The 27,917-nt window shown below is 42.5% G+C and overlaps 2 protein-coding genes across 2 annotated transcripts in view; both read right to left on the bottom strand.

The window, feature by feature from the left end:
- CARD19 (caspase recruitment domain family member 19) overlaps window positions 1-6,270 on the bottom strand; it is a 50,988-nt gene extending 44,718 nt beyond the window's left edge. Inside the window, exon 1 of the mRNA XM_073351574.2 lies at window positions 5,953-6,270. Coding sequence (XP_073207675.1) covers window positions 5,953-5,968 — 16 coding nt within the window. The 5' untranslated portion in view covers window positions 5,969-6,270. The remainder of the gene's footprint in view (window positions 1-5,952) is intronic.
- Window positions 6,271-8,945: 2,675 nt separating this feature from the next.
- SUSD3 (sushi domain containing 3) overlaps window positions 8,946-27,917 on the bottom strand; it is a 63,243-nt gene continuing 44,271 nt past the window's right edge. The window contains exons 5-7 of the mRNA XM_073351573.1: window positions 16,093-16,228; window positions 10,443-10,604; window positions 8,946-9,216 (exon numbers count right to left, since the gene is read on the bottom strand). Coding sequence (XP_073207674.1) covers window positions 9,199-9,216; window positions 10,443-10,604; window positions 16,093-16,228 — 316 coding nt within the window. The 3' untranslated portion in view covers window positions 8,946-9,198. The remainder of the gene's footprint in view (window positions 9,217-10,442; window positions 10,605-16,092; window positions 16,229-27,917) is intronic.

Here is a 27,917-nt window from a genome sequence, read left to right as displayed (position 1 = left end):
AGGCAGTGAAAAGTGACGTTAACAAACATACAAATACCACTTTTCACAATAGACTTACTCAGCCCTGGTAAGCCGGAGGACAAATTAAGCCCTAGATGGGGAGGTGGGTAAGGAGGCAGCAGAATCCAGGGGCAAAGGGGTTGTGAGCCTGGGGTTGGGGCCACAGCCTGAAGCCCTGCAGCCGTAGGATGGAGCCTACTGCCGTGTGGCCGGAGGACAGAGCCCGCCACCCCAGAGCTGAAGCCAGAAGCCTGAACCCCACCATCCCTGGGAAGGTGGGGAACTCACACTGGCTGCCTGCTCCTCTAGTGTTTGTGACTCCGTTACTTCCTCCCTCCCCCTGCAGTCACCACCCAGAGGCTGTGGCCATGAGAAAAGCCCCTGGTGGCTGCATGGGGCCACGGTGGCTGCGTCTGAGAAACACTGGTCTAAGGGGTCCATGAAAGGTTGTCATTACCATGGAACAATGGTTTTCAACCTACGGTCTGTGGAATGTTGGGGGTCCACAGACTATGTCTAAGATTTCCATAGGGGTCCCACACCTCCATTTGAAATTTTTTAGGGGTCCACAAATGAAAAAAGGTTGAAAACCGTTGAGCTAGACCAAATTCAGGATCAAAGTCACCAGATCTGCAAACATGAAGGGCCAGATTTTTGAAAGCACTGAGCACCCGTCAGCTCCCATTTTGACACTGATGGGCAGATTTTCAAAAGAGCTCATATTCAACATTCAGTCTTTTTTGTTTTGCACTTCAGTAGCACTTGTCTTTACCCCAAGAGTCTTCAATGACATTATAATGTCTATGCAGTATTAACTCTAGTTTCACTCAGTTTAACACATACAGATTTCTTGATCTATAGGTGTAAAGGTTAACATATTCTGCTAGTATATTACATCAGTAGAAGCAAAAGGGAATTTCTATGGAAGTGAATCTACAATTTTTATCATTTGTGTGCTTGGAAAGAGGATACCAATATTGCTGTTTCGCTTTAAAGAAATACTGAGATTTATTTTGTTGTTAGCCACAAGCAAGGCCATCCTGCACTGGAAGCAGATTTGCTTATGAATTTTTAAGTTTTGAAACACAAAACAAAGATCTGTTTCCTCAGTGTGTGCATATGGCAGATACAAAACATTCATTGTCTTCACAAGCGATGGGGAGAACTGGTGTTGGTTTTAGCTAGGAGGAGAATAAGCTAGAAATAGCAAGAATAAGCTGTTATAAAAGACTTGGCATTAGCTGTCATGGCCTTGTTCCTGTAGTCTATGAAATCAATGACAGTTTTGGTCTCAGTGAGGATGGCAAGATTCAGTCTTCTAGTATTTATTATGGATACCTATGTGCTGATAGCTTTCTTGAGTCCTGCCCTCACAACTCAATCACCTAATCCCCACCCCCTGCTGTACCATTTGTGATGTCACAATACATCATTTTACTCTGATGTCACAATCTCAGTATTCGAAGAGGAAAGGAAGTACAGATATTGAATTAGCTAATAGTGTTACCCCCCTACTGGATGGAACCCCAGCCCTCCTCAAATGCATGTTAGAAAATAGCCTTAATATGACAATAGTTACAGGTTTTTCTTCTTTACTTCCAATAGTTGTGGCCTGAGCTTTAGGAGCAAGGAGATCTGAATTCCACCCATGCCTACAAACCGGAAGTCCTGTCGGCTGTGGAGCCATTCATTACATCATACTATTCTGTATTTCTGATATCCCTGTTCTACCTGTCTGTGAATTTTTGGGGGTACTAGCCAGTATTGCATGATGTTTCAAAGCAGCTCTGACCATGGCCAGGAAAGTAAATTTAATGACCTGCTGCTTCATCAGAGAGAATGGGCAAGCCTTTGGAGGCAGAACTTTGAATAGATCAGGCAGCTTGACACATAAAAGGTTAACTTACAAAGTAATTAATTATTTAGGTAGGATTTTCACTCTGCACCAGATACAGTTCTGATGCCCCTTTTCAATTCTCATTATTGTACCAAAAGGTAAAATATTTAAATTGATACATAATACAGTTCAATAGACAATTTAACTTTCTTGCAGTTTGCACTGGGCATATAAATTTAGGAATTAATTGCCAATGTTGAAGCAATTCATTAATTGTACAATTCGTAACAATGATTTACTTATCCACGTATAATTTAAGTGTCCCACATACAATTTTTGCGTTTTTCTAATTGGCACATGTAGTTTCTGTTTCCATGAACAATTTATCTTAATTGGACAATTAGAAAAGTGGATTCATTTATTTAGGCTTAACTAGGAAAGGGAAACCAAAGCTGACAGCTAGATTTTCAAACCTAAGAAAAAAGAATCAACTTCCCTCAGCTGAAGAAAGAGCTTCAACTGAAGCTTCTAATTAAATATGGATATATTAGCTTTATGAGGCAGAAAGCATGAAGAGATCTGTGTCATTTAAAACCTCCCTGTAGCACAAAATTCCCTGAGCATTCAGTTACTCAGCCAGGTGCAGACAGTAGGCTGACACCCTTGCAGACAAGCTTTGTCAGAATAAGGAAGCTGAGCCTCAAGTCTGCATGCTGTGATCAGTAAAGAACTAGATACATTATTTATTACTGTGGATTTCTAATAACTGCACCATCTAGGTAAAGGAAATTATTTAATTAAATTAAAGCATTTTGGAAGAGGTATACTTCTAAGACGTTACACCAAGTTTAAGGAAGACATTTTCTCATTATGACTTGCATCAAAAAGATAAAAGGAAATAGTTATGCTGAAGAGGAACACAGATCTTCCAACCATCAGAAAGGGATTAAAAACCATGGCAAGGAGTCAGCCACTGTGTTCTACCCCTGACACTTCAGTCCAGCACCTTGTCAATGCATGACCATTCTATGCAGCCTGAAGATCTGAGGAACACCCTCTGAGTTACATAAGAGATATTCGCAAAAAGAAAAGGAGGACTTGTGGCACCTTAGAGACTAACCAATTTATTTGAGCATAAGCTTTCGTGAGCTACAGCTCACTTCATCGGATGCATGTAACTCACGAAAGCTTATGCTCAAATAAATTGGTTAGTCTCGAAGTTGCCACAAGTACTCCTTTTCTTTTTGTGAATACAGACTAACACGGCTGTTACTCTGAAATAAGAGATATTGTCCCCCTAGCATCTTGCTGTGCTCTGAGCTCTGTTTGTCAAACACTCTACTGTCTTTCCAGATAATGATTTAATAACATCCAGCTCCAGAATGTACTGGCTTGCTTACATCCCAGGCCTCCAAGAGATTCTGTAAGAAGACAGCCTACAATAGGTGTAAAGGGACTTTTAGCATGGATTAACACTATTTTCAAGGCAGAAATCCTACAGTATCTGAAAGGTGAAAGGCAAATGGATCACTTGACTCCAGATGATTGTGTGATAAGATAAAAATAGACACAGTAAAACATGCACTCACGTACTCTTAGAGATTCTGACCTGACAGCTGTCTTGGGACCTGACATTTATGCATGCCCATTAAGAGAGACCTGACGAGGAATCACTGTGGTATTTTTCCTTTGGTCTTCTAGCCATATTTATGTCCCTGCCCCCATCCTCTCCCTGGAGAAATTAAAGGCTGATTGGCTGTATTTTGTATGGCCATCCCAGCTGATTCGTTTAAGGACACCTCACCCTCTATGTACGTACATGGTTATATGGCCATCAGGAACTGACTGCAAACTCTACCACCAGCAGGCCTCCCTTTTGCTATTGGGAATTTAAAACTCTTTGGGCGTGATCCAAAGCCTATTGGAGTAAGTGGATAGAATCCCATTGAACACAATGGCTTTGGATCAGGCCCATCGCTGTGCCCAGTGTTTACGATATTTGCACTCCAAGGTGCAGTTTTAACACTCAGTGATCCACAGCAGAATGCAGCATTGACTTGTTCAAGAGCATTTCACACCCACTGGAGTCTAAACAGCTCAGAGCGGCAGTGTTTGTACATGGCACCAACATTCCTCACTGTTTGGGATGTTTAGGTCTGAGGATACTGTTGAGACCCATCTTCACTTTTTAACTTCTGGATCGTTTAACAAAAGATACTGGGGGAGATTCTGTGCTGCACGGAAGAGCCCCTATGTGGGAGGACAGGATTTCTAGAGCCTGCAGAGGGGGAATGCATCTCCAGTGTGCTACAGAGCCCAGGCCCCACTATGCTGCCATACAGAGGCTGGGTGGGGCTAGTGGTTTTGTCACTCTGTGAATCCACCAGTTTCCCCCCTTTATGGTGTGGCATGCGGGCACCATAAAGTCTGTTCCCAGGCTGAGAATGGAGAACTAGCTGCAGAATGGCTCTGCTGTCACTTCGTGGTCTTGTGGAGGAAGAATTACTTCCCATCACCCCCACCCAGCTCCTAGAGCAGGGGTAGTCAATTATTTTTTGTCAAGGTTCACATTTCTTGGTTAAAGGTATAGTCACGGCCCAGACTCCAGAGAAAATAATAATAAATAATAATAATAATTAATAATAAAAACAACAATAATGATAATAAGTAAATGAAAAGATTCTGGGGTCCATTCAAAAGTGTCTGGCGGTCTGGATTTGGCCCCCCGTCCATCTACCGACTACCCATGTCCTAGAGAGATCCCCAGTGCACAGCCCAACTGCTTATGTTGTGTGCTGGAGGCAAAATTTGAGGAAAGGGAGATGATTGGGCCCTGAATCAAGAGCTGTCTTCAGGATCATTTTAATTCCCTGATTCTTGTTTCCAGTGCTCTAGCTCCCAGCTTGTTTTTACCTCTCAGCTTAGAAATTAATATCCTTCCGGCATGACAGACCCTTCAGAAAGACAGAGGAGTTCCAATCCAATGTAGATGTCCTTTCAGCATATGAATGGATATGACTTTTGTAAGTCTAATCACAATTATGTTATTTAATGGTAAAGAGAACTCTTCTGGGGACCCAGTCTGGATTGGCCAGTCAGAATGAGTCATACAGTGGACACAAAACCACTCAGTATGGACAATCAAACATATGCATCGTGTTAACACAATGAAAAGTATGCCCAGGTGCTACAGACAACCAAACATATCCATAGGCATAACGTAGGGGGCAGGAGCATCGCAATGGAAAACCCACCCAGAGCCAGATCCATGATAGTCTAAGAGCCTAACTGGATATGGTATGTGCATTTTCAGTATTAATATAAGTATCCCGCTGTAAGCTTAATACCACTTCAAAACCATTACAGCCTAGGAGTAGAATAATGCTCATTTCAAAACTGCTACATCTAAGAGCTGCAATTTCCAGCTCCCCTGCTCCCTGCCGATGACAGCCATGCTATGTCAGTGGAGGCCAATTATTTTCCTAAGCAGAGATTCATCTTTGATTTTTATCTCCTAATTCAGCAAACAGTATAAATGACCTGCCAACCAATGTGTTTTATTTTCCACAGTAACAGTTTAAAGGACAAGCATTCCTACTTCCTGATTAGCTAATCTCAAAGGAGACAACTGATTTTTCCGCTCTGCTAAGCAGAAATACTTGTTTTATTTAATTTAATTATTTTATTTCTTAAATGTTGCCATTGTCACCTCGAATCAGAATGAGAAAATACATCATACTATCAGTTATGCATTATATCACAGTAAGATTTCTTGTTTTCCCAGCTGGATAGGGTAGTGCAGGAAGTGTCTAAAATGAAATCTCTGTCTGTATTCAGAAAATAAAATGAGCACTGACAACCATCAGCTGACCGTGATTTTTCAATGATCAGATTACATACTAAACTCCCAGCAACAAGTGTTAGTTGACGATTTGCAAACCAGAATCCAAAAAGGAAAAATCTCAGCATTCATCAAACTACCAGCCACTCCTCTGCCCAATCCCTTACCCCTCCTCTCTCTGTTCTTCATGATCTGTTGTTTTGCTTCTTCTGACTTTGAAAGTCAAACCATTCATTCTGCTGAAAACATTCCATACAAAAATGTGATCACTTACACGTCCAGTAGGGCATCGTCCATGGGTTTCACGGCTTTCCTGTTATGTCTGAAATATGTAAAACTGGGAAAAAGTTGTCTCCCTGCTTGGATGAACAGCGAGGTCACTGACTAGTAAATAAAGTGAAAGTAAAGTCACTGAGAGCCATGTAAGGCCTTTTGTGACCAGCAGAGGCCTCCCTTGTGTGCTTAGAAGAGAAGAAAATGCCAGTAAGTCAAACTACTGCAAGGGAGAAATGTTCAAATGTGGGCCAGATCCCACTCTCATTAACGCCAATAGGAGCTTTTGGCTCTGATTTTAATGGGTGGACGAGGGGGCTCGGAACTGAAGAAATCCAGGTTTTACAGAAAATCGCAGGATTCTTGACTGTTATGACTAGGTAGGATGGATTTGTATGTGGAATAGATTAAGGGCTCATCATCATTAGCCTTTATGGTTTATTTATTAGCTGGAGGGAGGTCAGCCAAAGTAAACTCCTGAATCTAAACACCTCCGGATTTCGGGGGGAATTCTGTGCCAGATGCAAACTTTGGGACTTGACCCTTTCTCTGTTACAGGCCAAACTAAATTTCTAGATGTGAACACCTCAAACTTCACAGACGCTTGAATCTGGACCTGAACACTGAATCACTCAGGCTCACCTCCATGTGTTGTTACACACATCCAAGAATGAAAATACCCTGATTCTGCTCAATGGCAACATTTTCCCTTGACATTCCATTCCCTACACTAAAACAAAATGATGATCGGACATCAACAATGGAAAACTGGAGCATGTCCTGTTCTGGGTGTACATGCGTAAGCCTTAGGGGTAAGTCATCAATTATCTGGATAGATGTTATAACAAGCATTACTGTGTTTGTTCAGTTGAGAATGTATGGGATAAGGAACTCCCAGATGCATATATGTACATGCATATGTTCAGAGTTTGAAAATACACTTGCCACAATGATAGGTTTCAGAGTAGCAGCTGTGTTAGTCTGTATTCGCAAAAAGAAAAGGAGTACTTGTGGCACCTTAGAGACTAACCAATTTATTTGAGCATGAGCTTTCGTGAGCTACAGCTCACTTCATCGGATGCATTCCACACTCCACACCTGAATATAGCCATTATATAGACAAAATACCCCCATAGCTCAGTGTCTATACTTTGACCCGTTAAACTTTTACCCCCAACTGGGGAGATTGCAGATTATGTATTCCTTATGCCACCCACTCCTAAACCGAATTTCGCACCCCTTGATAATCTGTACCTTTTCCCCTGATAACCAGAAACTTCTATGCCTAAACTCTGTACCGTTTTCTTTTTACTTCAACATTATCTTAATAAAATTATTAAATCTGTTTGGAATGCATCCGATGAAGTGAGCTGTAGTTCACAAAGCTTATGCTCAAATAAATTTGTTAGTCTCTAAGGTGCCACAAATACTCCTTTTCTACTGGCCACAATGTCTCAGCCCATGTCAGATTCTAACAATGCATGATCACAAAAAATGAAATAATTGACTCAGTGTTGATTCAAAGAAATCCGCACACCAAAAAACAAACAACCCTCCTCTCACCCCACAAGCCTCAAATCTCCACCCCTAAAGTGTAAATAAATGAGACTTGCTGAAAGCCCCAAAAGGTCAAACTCAGACTCCACCAGGATGGAAGGGAAAAATTCCACATTTGAAGGCTTTTCATTCCCATACTCCTTGTATGGAAATATTTGGACTGTTAGCTTGAGTGCCTCAGCTGATCTCCACTGTCAGGGAAGGATGAAGGGGAGATGCAGTCAGAACGCCAACCACGAAGGACTTTTAAATTAAACCCAGCACATGGAAACGGATTGGAAGTCAATGCAGATTCCAGAGCATTGAGGCAAAGTGCTTTCTGTGGGAAACACTAAGCAAGGCCCCAATCCTGCAAACACTTCCATACATACTCAACCTTAATGAGCAGTCCCTATTACACTTGTGCTTAAGTCTTTGCAGGATCAGGACTTCAGTGGACAGCTGAATTCTGTAGTAGATGTACTCTCAGAGCCCGATTGTCCACTGTTTCACAAATTTTATGCTGGTGCAATTCCATTGTTACATGAGCATAAACTGGTGTAAGGCAGTGGAGAATCAGGTTTCTGGGATGGTTTTCAAGCAGGCAGCAGTGTGGGAATTGCATGGATAGGTTCCCACCAGTTCAGATACACACATACCAGTTAGCAAACGATGTTAGAAATGACCAACGGCAGTGACACAAGGCGTTTCCAACAACAGCTTCTGTAAATCATCCTTTCCGTAATAAGGCTCTATTAAAAAATACAAAAACAACTCCTTCATGTGAGTACAATGAGAAGCAAATGAAGCTATTTGTATAACAAAGGGAACTAGGATTTGGCCAAAATAGTTTGCATAAAACCATTGATGTTGCGAAGGGTATAATTCAGGCAAAATCTGATCCTAAAGATGGGAGGTGCAATTCTGCCGCATAGTAAATAAACTCTATTGCACCTAGAGCTTTTAGTACCCCCCCCACAACACACACACACCTCAACCGCAACCCACCAGCCCTTGGTTTTTTGCTTCGCTCTCCTGCCTGGAATCTTTGAGCCTACTTCCCTTTCCGGAGCTTGCTGCTCCCCTCTGGGGCTAATAACTTTCCTCCCTCCCCAAACCATCCCCCCATCTCCTTGGCCTGGGACCTTGCTGCTTCCTCTCTCTGCCATTCTGGAGCCTTCTGCTTTCACTCCCACCCCTAGTGTCTCTTCCCTCCAACTTTCCCTTCTCACCTTTAGATCCTTTCCCTGGTCCTGCTTCTTCCCTGCCTGAGTTTCTCTTTCCTGGTCACTGCATTGGGGCGGAAGGGGAGCCCGGTGGCAGATCAGAAGAAAAACACATTAATTTATCTCCAAAAGATTTCTAAAGGTGTTTTTAAAAGGAGGAAAGAAGATAATACATTTAAAAAGACTTTTTAATGTTAAATTTTACAAAACAAACTTTTCAGAGAGACCTGACTCTTTTTCTTGTCAATCACTGTCTCTTGGGTCTCATCTGTGGAGTAACTTGCTTGCAGTCCTCTGAGCCATCTGTTCTCTTTTGGGTATTTTTGTGCCTTGCAATACTCAGTCAGATGGGTAGCTGAGACCAAGGTGAGATGAAATTGGCTATTGCAGAGACAATATAGTAGATTCTCTGGGTCTCTGCTTATCTGGGATTTCCTGTTCTCATCTCCCCAGGATATGAAGAGGCTCAGAATTCCTCCGATACCTCATGCCTGTAAAATAAACTGTAAACAATGGTGAGACTTGAATTGTCCTCTAAACACAGTTTTCAGTGAGCACCCCATTAAGATGAATGAGGGGAGTTCAGATCTCTCTTATGGCTATTACCACAGACCCTCTGTCTGCTGCAGATTCTCACCACAACATTGGGTTGTGCTCTGTTCACATTTAGAAGACTTTCTTTGTAATCATTAGGGCCAGAAACTATATATATATATATAGGGGAGAAAAAACCTCTTGTTAATATTTAAGGTAGCTCTCATCAATAAACGAAACCATAACAGATTAGGAAATACAAAATGAAGGATTAAAATGCTGCAAAGTCAGACACACACAAGTTAGGAAACTCCAGAATTAATGTTGCCCATGCAATGTAACCTTAATTCAGCCTTCTTGTATATTAATTATGGTACAGTCTTTAATTAAATGTAGAAGTGACTACCTGTGAAAAGTTTGGTGCAAGTGACTTGCCGAGCAACACATAGGAACTTGGTGGCAGAGGCAGGAAAATAATCCAAGTCTCCAGGGTGGTGGTAATTAAAGACTGTATCGTAGTGCATACAAACAGGAGGACTGAATTAAGATTTCATGGGCAATGTTCATTCTTGCATTTCCTAATTTGGGAGTGTTTGACTGCAGCTTTTTAACCCTTAAATACACAATGTGTATTGTGAATTTCTGAATTTTTTATAGTTTAGTTTATTGCTGAAGGAAACCTTAAACTAATATTAAATACAAATTTTTGTTTGAGAATTTCCTTTTTTTAATAGAAGGAAAATATTGTGCATGTGTCATAAAACTAGGTATACAATAATAGTTCTACTTTCTATACACAGTTATTTAAATTGCAGCAGTATGGTTAATAGAATGTCAACATATGTAAACAAGTCAGCATGAATTCAATATCTTCCTGGATTTTGAGGGAAAGTTTTCATGTCATGAAAAGTTTAAAAAATGTATTTGAAATACACAAATTTCAGAGAGTTGGGAAACAACAGATAATTTAGAAGTTGCAGGAAAACTCATGTTTTTTTAAATTGTGTAACAGAAAACTGAGTAGAGGTTTATCTATAATTTCCCACTTTTGAAAAAAGGTACATATCCAAAAAGCCATAGCCCCCAGTTTGTTAAGAAGCAACAATCTACTTGAAATGGAGCTGGGATTTTCGTGTAGCCCTTTGAGAGGAACATAACAAACATTTACCCTTTGAAAACAAAGAGTGTAACTTACCCCAGTACAAATCCAAAGGATCACGTTGGAGTTTATACAACAGCCGTGTGCTTTCATTACAACTCCTCCTGGACCTAGGACTTCTCTTTGTAATGTTACGGTAATCTGAGGCAAACTAGTCATCCAAGCAGTGACACTGGAACAATTTGTACTGTGGGGGTGCTGAGAGACATTGAACAAAACTGTAAACCCTCGATAGGATGGAAACCACTTCAAGCCAGGGGGTGCGGCTGCTGTACCCGCAGCAGTTCCAGCACCCCTGCGTCCAAGGCAGTCATTGCCATGACATTCGGGGCAATTGTGACGCTCTCCAGGTATGCAAATGAATTGGAGAGAGTCAGTGATGAGTGGCTGATTATCTCTGATGTCTGCTCAGGCAGCGACAAGGGGCAGCAAATGGGTTCAGTGCGGGAACCAGGCTTTTTCAGTATTCTGGTTTTCACAACTTCTCAAAAAAATAAACAAACAAACAAAAAAACCCACAATATGGAAACCCAAAATACACACTGGAGATCATTCCACTCACATGTTAATCAGTGGCTGAAATTTGGTTCAGATTCCCCACGGCGTGTTTACTAACAATGGTTCAGAACAAGGATGAGACACTGAGGTACTGACCCTGTAAAACAGAAAATTCTGATACAGCCCTGATCTCCCTGCTGCAAGATCCCATTCTCTCTCTTTCTCTCAAAGTTTGGGCTCTGCTGGTATTGCTGAACTTCATAGGGCATGGAGGTGTATTCCTAAATCTGCCATTTAACAGATAATAAGTCTCTCAATAAAACACAGCTAAATCAACCACTTCTCGGTCGCGTATCAACCTTATGCAATGTGACTGGTAGGCCCACCTTGGAGCTACCAGGTGGCATGATGCCAGAACGACTTCACTTTCTTCAGGTAGAGAGTCAATTAAGTCTACCTCTGAATTAAAGTTATTACAAACGTGTGCTGCACGTCAATGTAAAAAGAAAAGTTGTGCAAGCTGTTTACATCTGATTGTAACAGAAGCAGCCCATTCTGCTTCCCACAAGTCACTGATGCCTGAGACGTTCCAGAAGCAAAATCACTCAGGAGTCATGCAAAAATGAAAAGCCTCGTGCACAGAAGCATTCTCTCCTCTCCCTGTTCAGATATTCAGTGTTTTTCGTAAACATGTCTCTCCCCACCTTCCTGGCCTATCTTCTCTTACCTAATTTTCATCCATGCCTTGTATGTTTCCACTTTCTTGGTTTTGCAGCCCTTTCTCTTTTCTGTGTCCTGCAAAGGCCTCTCTCTCTCTCTCAGATACATCATGCCCCAAATGAATTTTTAATTATTCTACTGCATAACAGGGAGTATTCTTGATTGTTTCAGAGTGGCAAAGCACACAGTGGAAAATGGTATCTTTTAATTCCTCCAAAAGAGAGCACCAGCACAGGTCATTCAGCAGGCTTCCAAATGTTCATTTACAAAGCTTTATGCAGGAAATGCCTGCACTATCGTTAATACTCTAATGTTTATTTAAACACTTCACTTCTTCAGTTGGGTGTAGGCTTCCTTGAGAAAAATGGTCTCCCCCCCCAAATATATTTTTCAAACACACACATAGGATTGGCAACCCCAAGTGTGCAAAAATGTCAGTCAGCTCTCCCTCCCCTCTGAAAATCATGGGATTTAAAAAAAATACATTTGGGGTTCTTTCTATTTGCCTTCTAGCATTAGAACCCTTAGGACTCTTGTTTTCAGGTTTTTTCTCTGCAACTATGAGGGCTCAAAACCCACTTAATTTTTAAATGAAAACCGAGATTCTCTTGGGTTCACCTGGCTCCACCAAAAAAACCCAACAACCTACCAAATATTGTGAAATTCACAATCAGATCACAAGAGTTGGGAACACTGCTGTCTTAGCCCCCACAATGAATCTGACTGTCCCTTTGGCAACAGGCAAGTACTTGCTAGGGGCATGATCCCGCGAATGGCTGTGCGCTCTTGACTGGCACTCCGCACTTCACAGGTTCAGGTCCTTCATGTTTCTAGCATAGCAAATTATTTCTCTTCCATTTGTCTCAGAGAACCAGCTTTCTTGATTTCCATGGCAAGAGTTATGCCAGCTGGCTTAGACAACACCACCTCTTGCTATTTATTGGAAGATCTTAAAACCATCCTTTTGGCTTTCTGTAGGCAGCCTAAGTTTAGCAGTCGAACAGCGTGACTTGGGCTGTCTCAGTACATTGGCTTGCATTAGGCAAGCAGTTTTAAACCATTCTCAGTGAAGGAATACAAGAAAGAAAGTGCACTGGTATTCATGTGCCATTTAGAATCATCCTATCTTATCATCATGTACAGCAATTAAACAATTCATAAGTATACGTCCATGGGGGTTCTTTTATATGTTAGACACATTTAGCTTTTTTAAGCATAAGCTGCCAGTTCATTAAAAATATACAAGTCAATGTGAAACACCCCTTGGGATTTGTTCTATAGCACAGAGATGAGAGTATGAATCTATTTAAACTCATTAGCTCATAAAAATTCTAAGGAGTTAATTTAATAAACATGATTTTTTTAAATGTCTGCTTAATATTCTCAACTGTTTTCATCTTCTTCCTGCAGAGCACTCCTTTTCCTTCTGATGATAAATAATTTTTACATGCGCAATAAAGCCCACGCCAGGGGGCATCATTATCATAAACTAAACACATTCCCAGGGATAACAGAACCACAATCTCCATAAAACGCTATGGGTGTTGTTCCTTTGTCTTGTTATAACGTTGTTGCCTATTGAGGTAGATTGCTTAAACAAATGATAGTAATCAAATGCTTCAGCACTGAGATAGTAAATCTACCTGGCTTCTCTGTTGTCTCTCATGGCTATCAATGGCCTTAACCTCCAGGGTTTTTTCTTTCTGTAGCAAACATTGCTCAGACTGGCCTGGTTTGTCAAACCTAGTGATTGAGCTCCCTTCTTGTGCTGTGCATTGGTGTCACAAACAAGTGAATGTGGTTTTCCCCGGTTGGCTCTAAATCATATTAAAGCATTTGAAAGTCACATGGTAAAGTTAAAACTACAGTGAGCTAAATCCTGAAATCCCTACACAGTGCAGATTCCCATTAAAATGAACAGGAAATTGGATGTAATGAGGATAGCAGGAATCTGCCCATAAACATTACAGCCCAGTGAAACAACCTCTGCTGGCCTGGCCCATTAATAGAATTGTAGGACTAGAAGGGACCTCAAGAGGTCATCTAGTCCAGTCCCCTAAGCTCATGGCAAGACTAAGTATTATCTAGACCACCCCTGACAGGCATTTGTCTAACCTGCTCTTCAAAATCGCCAATGATGGAGATTCCACAACCTCCCTAGGCAATTTATTCCAGTGCTTAACCACCCTGACAGTTAGGAAGTTTTTCCTAACATCCAACTAAACCTCCCTTGCTGCAATTTATGCGCATTGCTTCTTGTCCTATCCTCAGAGGTTAAGGAGAACCTTACAGCTTACAGTCCATGACTCCAGGATGGAGGGCTGAAGGGGGGAAAACCTTGCACTATTCTAACTTGGAAGGCCAACAAAAGGAAGCTGTGTACATTCAGACAAAACTCAAACTCATCAATAAATCTTTTGTTGTATTCCCAGAAATTACACACTCAGTAACATTTTCTAAAATACTTAAGTGACTTAAGAACCTAAGGCCCAGATCCCAAAGGTATTTAGGTGAGCATTTCAATGGGAGTTAAACACCTATATACCTTTAAAAATCTGGCCCTAAGAGCTTCATTCACTTTTGAAAATGGGACTGTAACAGATCTACAGGTCCAGTGCTCTCACACACTCACTGGGGTAAACCCGTTGGCTTCACCACCTCCTGGGTCTGAACCTTGGAGCCTTCAGCACCTCGGCTGACTCCATGAGTTCCCCTCAGTGAGTCCACTCGACTTGGACCCCTGAGGAAGACTCGCACATGCAAAGGGAGCAATGCACCCCCGACCTCTTCAGACTGGAATGACTCTCCAGCAGCCCACACTAACCATTAACCCAAGGGCCCCTCCTCCAACCTTGGTTCTGATTCCCGGCAGAACAGGTCACCTGGCCATCTACCTCAGTTCTTTGTTCTCCCGCTGGCCAAAACTGGCTAGCTTCCTGGAAAGGGCATCGGCAGTTCTGGGTCATTAGTTGCTAGGCACCAAATGTCCGAGCCATTGTCCTCTGGGTTTGTCATGGGCATGGGACGCTAGACAGCCAGTTGTCAGTCACACCTGGATCACTACAAAGAATAAACCACCTTTTCCTGCCACCTTGTTAACTGTGCATAGGGGAAACTGAGGCACAAACAGTATTAATACAAAACAAAGAAAATTCCCACTGTGTCTCAGGGACTTTGGCACTTTTGGGCCTCTTACCCACTAGCACTATAACAAAACAGCTGAGAGCTGGAGGAGCATTATGAGTGAAGTGACAAGGGCCAGATCCAACAAGGCGCTGAGAACTTCCTTCAGGAGATTGAGTGTTTGTTTCTCCCAATAAAATCAATGGGAATGGAGTGTGCTGTGCAATACTCAGAGAGCACTGATCAGACCACAAACGGGCATGCCCCACGCCCACTCGGCTGCAGAATTCCTAAAGTCATCATGCCCGCCAAAAGGCTTGATGCAACAAAGCACATAAGCACGTGCTTAACATCGTTCAGTGGGACTTAAGTGTGTGTTTAAAGTTAAGCACATGCTTAAGTGCTTTTCTGAATTGGGGCCAAAATGAAGTAGGGTTTTTCTGGACTCTTTGGCAAACTCCAACAATCTGAGCTGATGAAAATAACTAAAAGTTTTCCAAATTTGGTGGGGGGAGGAAAGGACATAGTGAAACATCTGAATTCATGATAATGAGGTCACACAATTAAGGCTATTGTCAGGCTCGTCTTACAATCATATTTTATAAGGGCTGGAAAGTGGCAACAGTTCCTGTTATTTTTCTGATGAGAGAACAAATAAGAACTCTATTTGAACGTGGAGAACAACTATCTTGTAACTAAGGAATAAGAGTCAGAGCAGTTCCTTAATGATCCAAACTGGAAAAACAAGAAAACATATATTCTAATATGAACAATGAGGTCCTGTATATACCTAGAATGGATGAGTTACCTAGTAAGGCCATTCTCAAATAAAATCACAATGCTTTTTCATTAAAAAGAAATCTTTATTGTAATTCTCAGACTAGTGTGCAAAAATATGGTTTTTTTCTGGCATGTTTACAAAAAGAACGCAAGTTAAAAGAAGTTTGCAGTCATATGAATGTGCAGTTGTTGTCAGAGACTTTACATGAAGCAAATATACAAATGGTTACCATTTCTGTCTATAGTATGTACAGGAGAATATTATATTCTTGCCATGATATTTAGCACTTTGCAGAGAATGGCTATTTATTGTAAGCATCAACATTCATTACTGTATTTAAGTTAAATCTGGAAGCATTTTAAAATAATCTTGATGTATAAAATTTTCAGATTCATAAGAATAATTAAGTAGTTTTCTACGCAGTCTTTAAGGCACATATTTCTAACCATATTTCATTTTGGTCCATCTTATTTCTGACATTGACTATCCAGGTATACGAGAGATGGGTTTCTTATAAATATCCTTATCATGTCTATAGACCTCAACAACGTGTATTGTACTCACTGTATGTATTGGAACATTATGTTCTGGCAGTAATTGTTTCATAGCTGTACTATTGCTTGTGTTGAACTTGGGCTGACAGTCGTTTTCTCTGCAACACGCAGAAACTGTGATGTCCCTAGTCTGTTCTTGATGGAATCTGCAAGTAAGAAGGCAAAAGTTATTTGGGTGTCACTTGCTTTAGCAGAGTCAGAACTTTCAATTCCATTTTATTTGCTCATCAAGCATTCACCAAACAATTTGTGCTGTGCTATATGGACTCCTTGCTCTAGCATTAAAACAGTGGGCAGTGATGGGGCAAATAATTGTCTCTCAGCTGATGCTGGGACAGTTGCATAATTGTGAAGGAGGCACAGCTTGAAGACAACTGGTACCTGCCGGTGTAACTTTTTGAATTTTGTTGCAGTTTTGTTAACTGCCTTCTGACCTCTCATGGTAGTTGCCTACACAGTGGGATTGATTCTCAGGTATCCGCAAGTCCCTTTACACTGTTCTGGAAACATGAAGTAGCCTTAAAATGGGCATAAATTACAGTTACACTCACTCATTGGCTCTTTACTCTCATGGAGCAGCGTAAAGGGGCCTTAGGGTAAAGGAGCATAAAGGCTGGCTGACACAAGGAAATTGTATCAGTCTCACTATTTCAGTTGGGCCAAGGGGGGACTTTTTACTGATCTAGTTAGACTGGTACAAGCCCCAGCGTGGATGCAGCTATACTGGTACAAAGGTGCCTTACACTGGTAGAGTTTAGTCCCCTTCCCAAATGGGAATAAGCTATCCCAGTATCAGCACTTTTCTGCTGGTCCCTACATGGAGGGGTAGGGGGTTGTACAGCTTTCAGGTGCAGAGCGATCTCTCTGCTTGCATCCTAATACAGGCACCGGAGTCCCCGGGCAGCAGACAGGAAAGGGAATCTGCATGGGTTAATGCTGCCAGTATCAGCTCCGGCTAGGACACCTGCTCGGATACCCGCTCATGGGCTGAGGAGGAGACTGCCATGGAGCACAGCAGCTTTCCCTGCTCCACTAACCGCTAGCTCTCGTCCTGTCTCTAAAACATCATCCGCCCCCTTCCAGATGGAGATAATGCAGAAGGGCTTCTATGAAGCTCATGGCTCGGAATGGTACCAAAGAGACAGCATTCCCCCCTTCTATGCAAGCAGTGGATGTTGACCCACCATAGGTAGGGCCCTACCAAATTCACTGCTGTGAAAAATGCATCAGGGACCGTGAAATCTGATCTCCCCCATGAAATCTTGCTATTGTAGGGGAGAGCAGATTTCACAGAGCTGGGCAGCTGGAGAGCAGCAACTGCTGGCTGAGAGCCCCGCTCGGAAGGCGGGATTGCCGCTAGCAGCAGCGCAGAGGTGAGGGCGGCATAGTATGGCATGCTGGCAGTGACACAGCCTTCAGAGCTGGGCATCTGACAAGCAGCTGCCTTCCGGCCTCCCAGCTTTGAAGGCAGCAGCACAGAAATAAGGGTGGCAATACCATGACCACCTTGCAATAGCCTTGCGCTCCTGCCCCCCATGACACTGTTTTGGGTTGGGACCCACCACGGTTACACCACCGTGAAATTTCAGATTTAAATATATGAAACAGTGAAATTTATGATTTTTTAAATCCTATGATTGTGAAATTGACCAAAATGGACCGTGAATTTGGTAGGGCCCTAGCAACAGGGTTCCCTCAGCACATGAGCAGACCAAACCCTCTTGCCCCACCTCTGCATGGATTCCCTTGTGCCAGAGGGCTAACTACCCCTTGTAAATTCCACCTCCCCACACACACTTGAAAAGCAGGATTTGTTTTTCACCCTATTTATTTTTCAAAACCATGTATAGGGAAATGACAAAAAGGTTCTGCTTATTAACATGAAAGATCCCTTTCCTGATTTTCAACCAGCAGTGACTTTCCTTCACCTCCTGTAAACCAGGGCAAGCACTTCAGAAAATCTTTCTGAAGCACATCAGAGATGGAGCCGTTGCTCTGAAAACACCACCACCCTTCCGCTGAGTTAAGTGTGTGTATCAAAAGAGGAAATAAGCTTTCCACGGCAGGAAGTATGGCTGGGGTGTGGAGATTACTTACCCGTGCAAGAACGAAGTGCTACAAAAATACAAGATTCAAACGCTGATACTGCATGCTGCTGCAGAACATAAAATTGTAAAGACTTCCACGGGCATTTCGAGAACTTGATCAGAAAAAAAGCAGTTACTGGAAGCATCACAATGGGGGCACCATATGTTGCCAAGGACATATGCTTTTTGTAGTGCCAGCAACTCCACTCAATGCTCTTGAGGTGATAGGAAGTAGTTACAAGAGAAAACAATCTCATCAAAACAGCAAGTACAGAGGAGGAGAAGGAAAAAGGCCAGAGGGAGAAGGAAGAAAGTAACAGAGTTTGGGATGGGAGAAGAGGAAAGGAACTCTGTAAAATGTACCGTTGTCTGCAAGTTGTTGCATGGAGTGCAGAATGCTTGTATTTGCAAGACCTGTCAAGGGACCATGTTAACACCGCAGCAAAGAGCTTTCAAAACAAGCTATTTTTGGCCTTTGTGCATTTAATGTAGAGCTTACTTTTGCAGCTGATCCCACTGTGAAGCTATTCTATAAAGCTTTGTGTGGGGATTTAGCAGCTGCAGCCTGCCTCCCATGGAGGTCGTTGGGAGCTGCACCACTAAAGCCCTGTGATTTAAAAAAATTTCCCTGAAGACTGTAGTTAGTTCATCACTGCCCACCACCTGGTTATTCTACAGGGACAACACCTGAGCCCATTTCACTCAGTAGCAAACTCCCATTGACTTCAGCCAGACTAGGAATTGGCCTTCAATGATTATGTAGTCATTCTCCACTAGTAGATGCTTTGAGTGGAAAAGTGGAGTGCAACCAAATACCGGAGCATTAGCCGCTGCCTCTCTAGAGGTGTCCTACTAATGTTAAAAATGTACATATCCTGAAGGAAAATGCTCGTAGTGCATTGGACTAAATCCTGCAGTCCTTGCAAAAGCCAGTGGGATCAGTGAAGTCAGTGGGCATTTTGCCTGAGTAGAGGCTGCAGGACTGGGCTCAGCGTTAACAAGAGTTACAGGCATGTGCATCAGGTAGAGACTGATTCCTGTGAATTTATACTGATCTATGAAACATGAGTTTCACTTTGTATTTTTGTTCACTGGTGCTCCCTCCATTGTGTGCAAGCAGCATAACATGGGTGACCCCCTTTTGTACTTTAACATTGCTTCATTCCAGTCATAGAATCATAGAATATCAGGGTTGGAAGGGACCTCAGGAGGTCATCTAGTCCAACCCCCTGCTCAAAGCAGGACCAATCCCCAATTTTTGCCCCAGATCCCTAAATGGCCCCCTCAAGAATTGAACTCACAACCCTGGGTTTAGCAGGCCAATGCTCAAACCACTGAGCTATCCCCCCAGCTGGAATATTCCAAAGCCTCTTGGGTATGTCTACACTGCAATTAGACACCAGTGTGGCCTGTGCCAGCTGACTCGGGCTTGTGGGGCTCAGGCTAAGGGGCTGTTGGATCCCACCTCGCAGGGTCCTAGAGCCCAAGCACGAATGTGTACGCTGAAATTACACAGCCTCTTAGCATGAACCCCGCAAGCGCAAGTTCAGCCGGCTTGGCCCAGCCCTAGGGTTTTAAATGCAACATGGACATATTCTTAGTGAGTGACTTGGGCGCATAACACCTGCTCATCTTAGCGCTCACTTGAAAATAACACCAAACACGGTAACACTAGGTACTGATGCTCTCACATGGCCATGTTTGACTTTAAATTTGGAAAGGACAGGTGCAGAGGTTTCATTTGCCTGGGGGTTTTGTTGTTGTTGTTCTCTTCTCAAATCTATTTCTAGTATAATATAAAACAAACAGGCAGCACATGCTACAGCTCCTGAACAATATTAGAAAAAACAAGATTATGCCGTCCACGGGGCTGGTGTAATGGCGGGGAGGGGAGGGAAATAGACAAAGCCTATACCAGTAGAAAAGAGTAATATACAGAAGCATGCCTCAATGGCTGTTTGAACGAATTCTCCTTTGTGAGAGTTGAGAATTGTTCCTAGCCGCAGGGGATGAGAGGGCTAATAGGGCCTCCTTGCAATGAGAGAACTCAAGCACAGTGGGACATCATAAGTACATTTTGTATTTCCTGTCTGGTTTTGGCAACGATGTGATTTCTAATGGAAGCTGGCGGAACTTTTCTCTTGTTTTATGTCAGGTGACTTTGCGTTGATAATAATGGAGCCATTATGAAAACAATAATGGAACCTTTTCTGAAATACAGATACACACACACACAGAGCATTAGTTGCAACAGTATATTAAGGCAAGGAAGAAAGTTAATATAATTTAGCAAATATATATCTAGCACTTTTCACATGGTGAGTGCTTTACCATTGTTACAAGGTAGGGGATGTTATCTTCTCCCTTTTACAGCTAGAAAACTGAGGCAGGAAGGGGGAGTGAGTTCCCACGATCACATAGGGCATCATTGTCAAAGCTATAACCAGCACTCTGGAGACCCTGATTCCTAGGTCCATGTTCAAACCCTGACTAGCCCATGCCTCTCTCTGAAGGCATAACCATATTGGGGGTTGGAAGTGGACAGGGGAAAAGAATAGTATATATTTTGGGGCAATCCCAGATTTGAGCTAAAAATCACATACCCCTTTTCCCAGTCGTCCCAAGACTGTATTTGGATTGGATAGGATTTGATTTGAAGTGCCCCATTTGGGGCCATACTGTTGGATTTAGCCACTGACCCACATTGGGGGGTGGAGCGGTGCAGAACGACATCACCCCCGCTGGCGGAGCACTGGCTGGGATGTTGCAGCCTACTTCCCCCAATGTTCCTGGCCAAGTCTATAGGATGGTAATGGAAAAAAGAGGGGACATAGGTCTGCCTCCTCCTCTTTATGATCATTTGGGCCAAGAAAGCCATCCCTGCACTCCCCAGACTGCTGTTGTCTGTAGATCTTGCACCCACTTTGCTTCCTCCCCCTGCCCACCTTTGTAAGGGCCAGAGACAATCTGTTCTTTGCCTTCATACTAAAACTCTCATGGCTAAATCCTACTATGGCTGGTTCAGTGAGGGGGGTGGTATTCATCCAGCTCTAGACTCTAGGATGTCCAGATCCACAATAATATGCATAATATTAACATGCATACCATTAAGGGGGCATTTCTACCCTGCCTCTCTTCTAGAGCTTAAATTCTCAGCTGTCAATTTCCTCTCTCTCTTAACATCAGTGGATCTGACTCAACATCTGCTGCATGGAAGCAGCTATCACTGGCTTTAAGGGGTGTACTGATCACATGCAGCAGTTGCGGAAGGAGGGCCATAGATTTTTAAATGACAGTGAAGCCCAGTTAAGTTACACACCAAGCTCTAAGAGGTCATTTTAGTTGTGCAAGTATCCTTGACTTTTTAAAAGAAATGTTCAGCCCAGTATCATGCATCACAGTTCCAGAGTAACTGCCCCAGTGTTCCCCCTCCATGGTCACCCACTTAAAGGTTTCCAGCTCTCAGACATCACCTCTCCTGAGGGAAGACCTGCATCTCACTCCTTTCCAACCAGGGTTTTTAAGGCTGCACAGCTCCCTTATCTGCATTGCGATACGTCCAGCAAGCGAGTGCCTGTGCTTTGCTTTCTCTCCACGGGCTACAGCAGTGTATTGCCAGCAGTTACAAGTTACCACACAGCTGCTCCTAAGCAAACACATTTATTCCTAAGGTAAAAGCATTACAGAAAAAGTATATAAAGACAATAAAAGAACCTATACGCATATTAGACAGCTTACCAGAGGTCACCCCCAACTCCAACATGGGATTCTGGTAGGTGTCAGTCCTTCAAACCCTACAAGTGGGTTTTCCCTGTTCTTACACGTTCATATCAGTCTTTAAAATCAGGAACCAGATTGAAGGCCCTGAGTCAGTTTAAGCATGGGCTTAAAAGACCTTGGTCTCTGAAGAGTCCAGTTTGAACCAGAACATGCGAGCCTTCCCAGGAGGCACTGTGAGGGGTTGTCATCCCTGGGGTGCAGTCTGGGACTGGGGTACCACTGAGCCCCCTGACCCATCAGTCTGGGCTCCCTCTCACACTGTACTGCTGTGACAAGCTGCAGAGTCCTCCAGCCTGCACTTTCACCAGCATACATACAGGCAGGGACGCACCTACCTGCAGTTACATGCAGGCTCTCTGACCAGCTGTTGCATAGGAAGGCTACAGCTAATGCAACTCCCAGCTCCTCAGGCATACCCCCCCTCTGGAGTATAAACCCAAAATTATACCATCTAGCACCGCACAGAGAACTATACAGTGTAAGCTCATAAAATTCGCCCCCTCCCTCAATGTAGAGAGGAATATGCAACAGCCTTTGCCCCTGAGTTATGATTCCCACACACTACACTCCAACTCACTAGGTTTAGATAAAGCAAAAACAAGTTTATTAACTACAAAGGATAGATTGTGAGTGATTATAAGTGATAGCAAACAGATCAAAGCGGATTACCTAGCAAATAAACAAAAAACACAAACTAAGCTTAATATACTACATAGATTGGGTGTGAATAGCAGACCCATCCTAAGAGATGATACAAGCAGGCTGCAGATTTTTAAGTGACAAGCTGCACTTTCTTTACAGCTTGTAATCCCTAGGTGTTTCATTCACAGGCTAGAAATCCCAATAGCCTGGGTCTAGCACTTCCCCCAGTTCAGTCTTTGTTCCTCAGGTGTTTCCAGGAACCTTCTTGTGGAGGGAGTGCAGAACACCAGATGATGTCACTCCCTGCCTTATATAGCCTTTGCACATGGCGGGAACCCTTTGTTCACACAGCTTGGTTCCCAGACCAGTCTGTGGAAAAATACTGACATCCCAAGATGGAATCGAGAGACATGTGGTCTCATCACATGTCCTTGTTGAGTCATAGCAGCCATTACTCGGAGGCTGTCTGTAGCTTTCATAATAAGGCTCACTAGGTGGGAGATAAGCTTCTCCTAAGACCTATGCTTTTTTCCTAATGGCTCATTGCCCTGACTAGGCCCTTCCCCACCCACTGTCTAGACTGAAAGCATCTTGTCTAGTGGGTGCTACCCAGGCGTAACTAAATTTGAAATACAGATACATAGACAATATTCATAACTTCAGATACAAAAGTGATATATGCATACAAATAGAATAATCATATTCAGCAAATTATAACTTTTCAAATGACATCTCACGTGACTCATCTTGCATAAAATACATCATAATCATGTCATAATCATATCATAATAGTAGCACTGTGAAGAATATGTGGTGCAGCGTCACAGACAGTACCTCACTCAAGATGTTATAACCCAAGTGATTTGCCTTAACCATCTCCTACTGTTTTTACTTCCTGGAGGAGCTGTGGTAGCTCTCTCCCTGGGAAGTGCATACAATCCCTGGCCTACAATGATACAGAAACCATTCTTACACTTAATACAAGATAGTCTCCCATAGATATTGCAGGAAGTTGCCCTGTCACATATTTACATAACTCTCCTAGGCCAGGTCTACACTATAAACTTACATCGATATAACTATGTAGCTCAGGGGTATGAAAAATCCATCCAGTGCAGACACCACTATGTCGACAGGAGGGCTTCTTCTATTGACGTAGCTACTGCCTCTCACGGATTAACTACACCAATGGGAGAAGCTCTTCCATTTGCACATTTGCGTCTTCACTAAAGCACTACAACGGCGCAGCCCGGCCCTGAGTTACAGGCAGTTGTATCAACCAGTCATGTGCTTCCTGTAGCCATTTCACTGCACAGTCCCTGTAATAGAAGATTAAGCATATAAAGTGACAACATTACTTGTTTTGTTTTATTAGCATGGCATCCAATTGTGCATCTCCTCACAAAGCCATGTGTGATGACCTCCCTGCCAATTAAGTGCTGCCTTGCAAGTAGGCAAGAGAGAGTAGCTGTGGGCAGACATGTAATTTGCATTCACATGACTCCAGCGGTCCCAGAATTGTGCAAATGGCATCTAGCGGCTGCATCACCCTCTCAAAGTGACTAAGGGTCTGCAGGACCAAACCCTTTGAATTGACATTTATACCTTAATAGAAGTGAAATATGGCCAAGTTCTGAGTGCTGTGGGAAGCATAACTTGGAACGTCCTGACTTTCATAGATTCCAAAGCCAGAAGGAACCATTGTGATCATCTAGTCTGACCTCCTGTATAACACAGGCCATAGAACTTCCTCAAAATAATTCCTAGAGCAGATCTTTTAGAAAGACATCCAATCTTGATTTTAAAATTGTCCGTAATGGACAATCCACCATGACACTTTGCCAAATGTTCCAATGGTTAATTACTCCATTGTTAAAAATATACACCTTATTTCCACTCTGAATTTGTCTAGCTCCAACTTCCAGCCATTAGATCATGTTGTACTTTTCTCTGCTAGATTGAAGAGCCCATTGTTAAATATTTGTTCCCCATGTAGCTACTTACAGACTGTAATCAAGTCACCCCTTAACCTTTTCTTTGTTAAATTAAATAGATTGAGCTCCTTCAGTTTATCCTTACAAGGCATGTTCTCTAGTCCTCTATTCTGTCTCATGATTCTTCTATGAACCCTCTCCACCAATTTATCAACATCCTTCTTGTATTGTGGGGACCAAAACTGGACACAGGATTCCAGCAGCGGTCACACCAGTGCCAAATAAAGAGGTAAAATAACCTCTCCACTCTTATTCAAAATTCCCCTGTTTATATATCCCAGGATCGCACCAGCTCTTTTGGTCACAGCATCACACTAGGAACTCACGTTCAGCTGATTATCCACCATGACCCCCAAATCTTTTTCAGAGTCACTGCTTCCCAGGATGCAGTTCCCCATCCTGTAGGTATGGCCTAGATTCTTTGTTCCCAGATGTATATATTTACTTTTAGCCATATATTACACCCGATTTGCTTGCACCCAATTAACCATGCAATCCACATTTCTCTGACTCAGTGACCTGTCCTGTTCATTATTTACCACTCTCCCAATTTTTATGTCATTTGCACACATTATCCGTGATGATTGTATCTTTTCTTCCAGGTTATTGATAAAATTGTTAAATAGCATAGGCCCAAGAACTGATCCCTGTGGGACTCGTCTGGAAATACACTGTTTGATAGTGACTCCCTGTTTACAGTTACATTATGAAGCAGTCTGTAATCCATTTAATATGTGCCATGTTAACTTTACATGGTTCTAGTTTTTTTTTTAATCAAAATGTTGTGCAGTACCAAGTCAAACGCCTTAGAGAACTCTAAGTATATCACATCAACACTATTACCTTTATCAAGCACACTTGCAATCTCAGAAAAAAAATCAAGTTAGTTTGACTAGATCTGTTTTCCATATACCTATCTTAATTTGCATTAACTACATTATCCTTCTTTAAGCCTTTATTGAGTCCCATATCAGCTGCTTCATTATCTTGCCCAGGATCAGGATGTCAGGCTGATGGATCTATAATTACCCAGGTCATCCCATTTATCCTTTTTAAAAATTGGCCCAACATTAGTTTTCTTTCAAAACTTCCCCAGTGTTCCAAGACTTATTGAAAATCAGCATTAACAGTCTAGCGAGCTCATCAGCCAGTTCTTTTAAGACTCTTGGATGCAAGTTATCTGGACCTGCTGATTTAAAAAATGTCTTACTTTAGTAGCTTCTGTTTAATGTTCTCCAGAGATACTAATGGAATAGAAAAAGAATGTTATCACAATATGATGAGATTATATCATCTGCTTTTCAACCAATACATAACAGAAATATTTATTGAACACTTAGGTCTTTTCAGCATTATTATTGATAATTCTGCCCTTTCCACCTAGTAACGGACCAATATAATTGTCAGCATTCCTTTTATTCCTAATATATTTTTTAAAACCCCTCCTTATTGTCCTTAACTCTGTTGGCCATAGATGTCTCCTGGTGTCCCTTGGCTTCCCTTATCACATTTCTACAGTTCCTATCTACTTATTTATATTCATTAGTACCAAATTACCCTTTCTTCTATTTGTTATATATTCTATTTTTTTTATAGTTACCTTTACCTCCCCTATAAACCAGTTTGGGTTTTTTTTGTTTTTGGGGTTTTTTTACAAGTATAGCCTTCTTCTTCAGTTGTGGTTTTCTGGACATCTAATAAGGTATTCTTAAATGATTCCCAATTATCATTCACATTTTTCTGATTAAATTCTTCCTCCCAGCTGATTTGGCTCATAATTGTTTTCAGCTTTTGTGGGTGTAAAATCGCCAATGTATTATCTGAATGCAAAACAGCACCCGGACAAGCCTGTTCATGTGGAAAAACACTGGAGATTTTTTTTGTATTTTCAGATAATGGGGGGAAAGGGATGGACTCCTTCAGACTCCCCCAAATAAGCCATCCTTGAACTCACCACGGAGAGACATTTCAGACCAAATGATCTAAAAGCAGAGCCTGAGAAGAGGGGCCCGATTCTGCACCCACACAAAGGGCTGCATTCTCAGGTGAGCTGAGGTAGGGAGGGCAGAGGTGGCAGTAGGACCCCCTTCTGCTCACCCAGTCTTGGGAGCAATTGGAGGCCGGTTCAGCCCCTGGCAGAGCTTAAGAGCAGCAGCATTCAGGCCATGCCCCAATACCCAATATACCACCTTTGTGGAGGGTGTAGGACGGGGGGGTGGGTGGTGGTGAAACTAAGCCAGGTAGACTGACTTTACACCACCAGAGGCTTCCTTTACATTAGAGGAATCCGCAGCTGTCCCTTTAGAGCAGCATTAAGGGGATTTAGCTTGGGGCAAGGATCTGGCTCTATCTAATTCAATGGAAACTGGATCAGACCCTTAGAATGCAATTGCCCTTTCAGCCATACCTGTGGGGACACTACAGTTATCCTGTAAGAAAGGGCATGTAGTAATGAAAACACAGACACAGTGTTAACTCCAGCAGCACTTCCTGGCATTGCTGAAATCTCTTCAGGGCAGATTGGCCTTCCGGGATCTCTTGCAGTCTGGCGGTAAATTGCTACTAACTGTACAACATTTGCCCCATTTGATTTTCCATCAATAGACTTTCCATCTTGATAACCTTCTATTGTTGAGGTTTTAGCCTCATTTTGTGTCTTTTGTTATGCTCTGCTTATTTTTTTTCCTACTATCAAATCTTTAGATCAGTTTAGCTCCTAGCACAGGAAGAAACACCTTCTCTTCTCTTGCTGTGGTAAATCTGCACACCATGCTTTCCTGCATCTGTAAAGATCTCTCAGCCATGCTGCCCCTTACCTTAGCATTCTGGCCTCTGGCTTTCCAATTTCCTGGCCTTTCCTCTCACCCTTTATACAAGGCACAGGGCAGTAGAGAACCTGGCCCTTTACAAAAAAAAAGAGGGTACTTGTGGCACCTTAGAGACTAGCAAATTGATTAGAGCATAAGCTTTCATGGCTAAAACCCACTTCATCAGATGCATGCAGTGGAAAATACAGTAGGAAGATATATATACATACATGCACACACACACACAGAGAGAACATGAAAAAATGGGTGTTGCCATACAAACTATAACAAGAGTGATCAATTAAGGTGAGCTATTACCAGCAGGAGAAAAAAACCCTTTTGTAGTAATAATCAGGATGGCCCATTTCCAATAGCTGACAAGAAGGCGTGAGTAACAGTAGGCCACTATGGATGTAGAAGCCCTCTACACCAACATTCCACACAAAGATAGACTACAAGCCGTCAGGAACAGTATCCCCAATAATGTCACAGCAAACCTGGTGGCTGAACTTTGTGACTTTGTCC

Source organism: Lepidochelys kempii, chromosome 7, assembly GCF_965140285.1.
Source record: "Lepidochelys kempii isolate rLepKem1 chromosome 7, rLepKem1.hap1, whole genome shotgun sequence".
Taxonomy (NCBI): Eukaryota; Metazoa; Chordata; order Testudines; family Cheloniidae; genus Lepidochelys; species Lepidochelys kempii.
The sequence above is the reverse complement of the archived record's forward strand: the minus strand, read 5'-3'. Positions and strand labels throughout refer to the sequence as shown.